At 37.7% G+C, this 6493-nt stretch overlaps 2 protein-coding genes and 1 long non-coding RNA gene across 3 annotated transcripts in view; 1 reads left to right on the plus strand and 2 right to left on the minus strand.

The window, feature by feature from the left end:
- LOC125844265 (uncharacterized) overlaps nt 1-6493 on the minus strand; it is an 86370-nt gene that overhangs the window by 10770 nt on the left and 69107 nt on the right. The gene's annotated exons all lie outside the window — the stretch shown is intronic.
- Nucleotides 1-6493, plus strand: part of LOC125844280 (uncharacterized) — a 65838-nt gene that overhangs the window by 1826 nt on the left and 57519 nt on the right. The gene's annotated exons all lie outside the window — the stretch shown is intronic.
- Nucleotides 295-6493, minus strand: part of LOC125844249 (putative disease resistance RPP13-like protein 1) — a 117107-nt gene continuing 110908 nt past the window's right edge. Inside the window, exon 8 of the mRNA XM_049523526.1 lies at nt 295-753. Coding sequence (XP_049379483.1) covers nt 628-753 — 126 coding nt within the window. The 3' untranslated portion in view covers nt 295-627. The remainder of the gene's footprint in view (nt 754-6493) is intronic.

Raw genomic sequence — 6493 nt, forward strand, 5'->3', positions numbered from 1 at the left:
GGNGGGGCTCCATAATAAGATAGAGGGAACTGTACGTTATTCATTACATCGCTGGCGTTGTTTTTGTATAGTTGACGGTCGAAGAAAGGAAAAGGCCAACATCATATTTAAAATTCTTTTCTCTTCTCATAAAATGAAATTAATAGTCCTAAGAATAGGTCAAGTTGCCTATTTGATTTTTCTCTTTTCATAATTTTTTCTCAATAATTGAGAGATATTAATGTCATTATGGTTTTTATCTGGGTCCATGTCCCAATTGATGATTAACTTCAACAAAAAAAAGAAGGGAAAAATAGAAATATCAGCTGTTTTTCAGATTATAAAGAAAATGGTCATTACAACGAAACAGATTATAAGCTGAAGTGAAATCCTAAAAACTAGTCCAGCACTGAGGCAAATGACTCAATTTGAACTGTTCCATTTGAGACGTTATGCACAAGAGAAATTGCGTAATAATCTACTGTAAACTGACGAGGCACTCTCGTATATCGAGAAATTTTTCAAAAAATGTGTGAGCTTCCTTAGCCTGATTTCAATCTCCAATCTGGAAACAGAGGGACAAGAAGAGTCGATTTTTCGTCCTTTGAGGATCGAATGTTTGTATCTCAGTGTATAATAAATACTCAGTTAAGGGAATAAATCTTGAATGTCAAGGATATCAGCTAGGACACCAGCTGCTGTGGTATCATTTCCTGCTCCAGCACCTTGGATAACCAAAGGTTGTTTCTTGTAACAACGGCTGTATATCTCCACCTGCAGACAAACGAATTGCAGACGTTCAATCATCATAGTCATTCTTCGACAAAAGTAAGTCATTAGTCTTACTGATTGTATGACCTCCTAAGTACAAGGGATACATTATACGATTAAGGTAGAATGAAAGACCTTTAACTGCACAAAATTTTTCAGGGCGACACCAGATGATGCGTAAAGAGTAAAGCAAAGTAAGGCATCAGCCCTAGGCATGGGTAAAAGATGAGCAATTCTTTAAAATCACAGCATGATGTTATAAATCACTACACTAAATGACATCACAAAAGGGCTTTAAACATTGACGACGTGTATGATATGGTTGAACCTCCATAGCAGTTAAAAGAAAAATCCCAACGGAAAACAAAGTAATGGAACAAGAAGAAGACGGACCAAAGAAACAGCAAAATGGAAGGTGAAAGTGAACAATGCATACCACATTATCACTTCCTCTTAATCTTCCCAATGCAGAATCTTTTGGAACTTGTTGGATGCCAACTTCACATCTGAAAATGTGAGATGTTAATGTCATGTACACAGAAATGTTTTCAATAATCAATTTTTCTTATCTATGCCATTACAAATTTATTCTTCTAACTCGTTTTTAATTGGTTGTGGAAACAAGAGGTGAACAGCTGATCAGATGACTAATATAAAACAGATGAACTTACAACTGGTTTGCAGATAGCTCTCAAACTTATATGTCCAAGTGGGTGAATGCTGTCATAATTTTCTAAAGCATTTGTTAAGAGGAATTGAGACTATCTTCTAAGATAAACTTGTCTTAATTAGTAGTAATTGTTATGCTCATCACTCATCAGTACCTTAACTTGCCATAACACTCCCATTAGTGAGCAAGCTTTGCTTTAAGCGTCTAGAGGTACAGTGACTTGCAGAACATGATAAGAATAAATGATCCAGTTGCCATTATCCATTGAGCAAACTACAAAATGAAATGAAACAATTACCTCGCATCATCAATCAAGCAAACATAACGCAGAACATTCCCATTTGCAGAAGCTTGTTTAATCCTATCTTCAATTTTCTGATCAAGTAAGGGAAGGCCATTCACTAGAAAGTCTTCCAGAGGCATCGCATCTGGTCCCATTTCTTCAGGATACAAACTTTCAATCTGAAAAGGGAATTGCAAATGCATCAAGGTTTCTGAAACTAATTGAATTAGTACAAAACAAAGAGACATGGTGACATGTATCCGAACCTTCATATTATCTAGGTTTAAATGCCGTCCAAGGAGCCGAGCAAGAATGAGAGCCTGTTATGAAGACAACAAAACAAAATGTTGTCATGAGGGATGTTCAACTTCTCAAAATTTACCAAACCAATTAGAACTATGAACGTTTCATGAAAGGTACCGAGAAACCAAGTATTAGCTATATCAAGTTGGATAAGAGATGCTTCCCATCACAATCTGCGAAAATGATTCTGCCTAAATCACTGCTTTTCTGCTCCCCAAAGGCACTATCATCCCAAGCACCAAATAAGGAAAAATTATAACAAAGACATCCATTAAGCTAAAATTCCCATACTCATAAATGGATAACATTCAGCATAAGAATATCACAGAAAAAATATACTTCCTGAAAACACTTTCTACAGTGTGTGAGTATATAGCAGATGAAACATTATGTCTTAATTATGCATACTGTAAGACTGCAGGTAAGTTCAGATAAAAAAGAAAGATAATGCTTTAATCAGCATAATAGTTTGGCAATATAAATGGATTGAAATCTTGGACACTGTAAGTTTAATCAGAAGAAAGATGTTTGCTAACCTTTCGTGCTACATCCATGCCACCTAGATCATCCCGAGGATCTACAATAAGTAATAAATACATAAGAATAACTTCATACTGCAACTATCCTAATGAGAATTTAGATGAAGTGTAGTGTCAGCGATTTTTTTCTTCCATAATGATATTTGGATGGATGTACAATTCGTGTTAATTGCTGCTAAAAAGTAGACAGCATCTTGACAATGCATTGAAGACATTGTTATTTCTTTATTAGAAAAGGAATTAGAATTTCCTTAGAAGTTTTGGATGGCTCCAAATTTCTTATATAATCCTGCTCGAAACAGAATTATGATATCATTGGATAAAGCACTCTCCTTAAAAAGTTTACTTGCCACAAACAACATCTTATGTACTTAGAAGAAATGTATGATGGAATATGAACTTATTGATACTTCTATGAATTTATATGGTAAACCTCCACTAGGTTAGGAGGACCCTCTCAGTGCTTCTTAGTAATCTCAAGAGAGAGATATAGAATGTTAGTTTTACACTATCTTGTAGGTGACTAGACCTGATGATGCCTTTCCAGCTGTTATTATGAATCAATTTTTGTATTCGCCATGTAGTATTCACTAGGATGCAATGATTTGCATCTTTTGGGGGTAGGAAGCCTGCTCTTGGAAAGGATTATCGACAAAAATCAAAGACAATCACGATGCAAAATGGACAGTGATACCTTCTTTATATACGTTCTACTTCTAAATACTATAATACTTTCAGGCAATTGGGCAATATAGAAGAAAGAGAATATTGGGTCATGACTATGGTAACGATGAGCACATAGATTAACAACCACCAAAAGGATCGAAAACAGTTGCTGTTAGTTTACCACATTGGTTAAAGGTACCCTTATATGATCTTGGATTAGCTTTTTGGACTGGGTTAGGCACAAAGTCCATTTACTTAATGATATCTCACTCAAGCTCATCCCTAATGTTTAGTTACCCAATGTTTAGCCCCTAAGTTATTTTATACATACTCCATATGTTCCGCCCTGTGCAAGCAATAAGATGTTAGTCTCACTTCATGTCACGCCCCGAGCCTACACCTCGGGACGTGGCCGGCACTCGAAGACCATTGCTGGCCCAAGCGAACCCTTGGCCTGGCTTACTTAACTCAGCGGAAAACTTGACTCAACGGAATACTCCATGCAATGAAAAGGTCATAAAACAACCTAACTGATAAAAATCTGGCCGAAAAGGTAACTCATGTCTCAAAATAGAATATATTTACATAGATGAGAGACTCAAAACTAACTGACTGACTGTCTATGAAGCCTCTATAACACCGAGAGGGATGTTGGGACAGACCCCGCAACATCCGAATAAAGCAAAACTAGGAACACAAAATAACAGAGTCCTCCGGAAAGCAAGGAGGCTCACCACTGACTCTGGAGTGCTCAGCTGGATCAACGGTGTGCTGGATGTTGATCCTGGGTACCTGCGTCTGCATCATAATAAGATGCAGGCCAACTGGCATCAGTACATTGAATGTACGAGTATGCGAGCTGGAAAGCTAAACAACAACTTAAGCTTGAAAGGAGTACAAAGGAACACTTACCTTGGCTCTATTCAACTCATGAATAACTGAACTCAATATAAAGCAATAAGACACATGCAATATATATCAAGCTTGTAAAACAGTGTAAACAACTTAGTTCATTAAGGATAAAACGATATCAAACTCAACTTTACTTATATAAAAGTAATATAACTTTTGTGGGAGGTTCTTTAACCGACAACCACCACTATGAGCCTTAGTGATGATACAGCGTTTTACCTCACGTTGCCCAAGGACCATCCTATACCTTACCGTGATATAGGACCTTACTTAACTTAGTGGATCCACTAGCTTAACTTACGTGATCATCTAAAAAGTATGACCCGTTAATCCCATGTTTGGCTACATGGTTCTTATGGAGAGTTGAGTTAATATGAACTCATGTCCCCAATTCGGTGCTCAATACTACTCCCAAAATATACTTTTGCTCATATGTTTTAAAAACAAACTTCTTTCTTTAGTTTGAGATAATTACTCAAAACTTAGCCCAAAGGCTCTTTTGGAATCAATGTTCCCTTTTCTTCTTTGCTCAAATGTGAAAACATTTATAAACTTCTTTGGGAATACATAGTTCCCTAATAACTTTTGAGAAATGAACTTGACTCTATACTCTCGACTTAACTTGAAACTCTATACTCTTTACTTAACTTGAAACTCTACACTTAAAACTTGAGCCTTAAACTGAAGTTAAAACGTTCAATTAAGACTCTTGAAAAAACTTTAAAGACTTGCTTTGACTTGCTTCTTAACTTCTAAGCTTTAACTCTTAACTTCACTTGACTTGGATCCTAACTCTCCTCAAATTGGATTGTGGATTCAAGGTGTAGGATCACATGTTTATGGATGAGTTCGTGAGGTTTAGATGTACCTTAGAGTGTTGAAAACAACTAGAAAACATAGGTACATCACCAAGGAACATGTATGAAAAAGTGGGGAACGAAAGCGGAGACTTGGTGTCCTTGGCGCTCTGAGAGGCGCGGGGAGCCAGCCCTCAAAGTTCAGAGGGGTTTGCTGGGTGCTCTGCAAGGCGCGCCGAACCAAGGGGGAAAGTTCAGAACCCCTTTTGGGGCGCACTGGCTGGCACGACGCCCCACCCTTCTTTTACCCAAAAATCCGACTTTTCTCCTTTGTTTTTCCAACTCTAAACCTCCTTAACTTCAAAGGTTCCATCCCCAAACACTTAGAATCATAAAACCCCTCAACATACAAGAGATTCAACTCGAAAACACAACCGGAACACGTACTAGACCAACAAGAAACTTCAACAACACAACCACAAGAATTCAACAAACACAACCAATCTTTTCTCGAAATTAAAACGAGTTTGGCGTGTGGGGGAAAGAACCAACCCAACACTATGATCCCACATAACTTAATAGGAATCATCCCCGACGAAAACCATGACGATCTCGACGAACTTAGCTTCTTCTTCTCTTTCTCCTCTTCTTTCTCTCTTCACTCACAATCCTAACTCTCACTTTTAAAAGGGAAAACTGATTTAAAAATCAGTCTAAACCCTTAATATAACCAAAAGAATTGGTTAGGGTAAAGACCAAAATACCCTTACAAATTCGGGCTGACTTCCCTGTGCCAACAGCACAACTCCCAAAGGGCATAACTCACTCATACGAACTCGGAATCGAGCAAACTCGGCAGCATTGGAAAGATCATTCCAAGGGATTTCCAAACATAAATGGAAATACACCTAAGTCATCCTGAGCTAGGAGTTATGACCGTGTGAAGTTGACCAAAAACTCATTTTTTTTTCCATACTTAGCCAAATTTCCAGATTCTGAATTCTTCCAAAAATGATTATTTCCAATTTCAAGCTTCTTCATAGTTATTTCTGTCACGCCCCGAGACTACACCCTGGACGTGGCCGGCACTCGAAGACCATTGCTGGTCCCCAAGCGAACCCTCATCCTGGCTGACTCCAAGCGGAATACTAACTTAAGCATACAAGAGCTTAAAACTGAATAAGAGTTTATAAACTCAACTTTACAAATCTTTAACTCAAAAGAAAACTCTGTATAATAGAATATATATACAACTCGCCATAAAAGGCAACTTTAGTCTTCAAAACATTTAACAAAATAAATGAAGACACTTCTGAAACTCTATTGTCTATCTATGAAGCCTCTAACTGATAAAGATGGAAGCCGGGACAAGACCCACGACCTCCTAACAACTGATACGACTAAAAGGTAAATGAAATACTCCGGAAGCAAAGAGGCTTGTCATAGCTAACTGGAACTCCTGGATGTATCAACGAATCTCCTGTTGATGATCCTGAATACCTGTGTCTGCATCATAAAAAGATGCAGGCCAAATGGCTCAGTACGTGGAATGTACGAGTATGTAAGCTGGAAA

This window comes from Solanum stenotomum, chromosome 11, assembly GCF_019186545.1.
Source record: "Solanum stenotomum isolate F172 chromosome 11, ASM1918654v1, whole genome shotgun sequence".
Classification (NCBI taxonomy): Eukaryota; Viridiplantae; Streptophyta; class Magnoliopsida; order Solanales; family Solanaceae; genus Solanum; species Solanum stenotomum.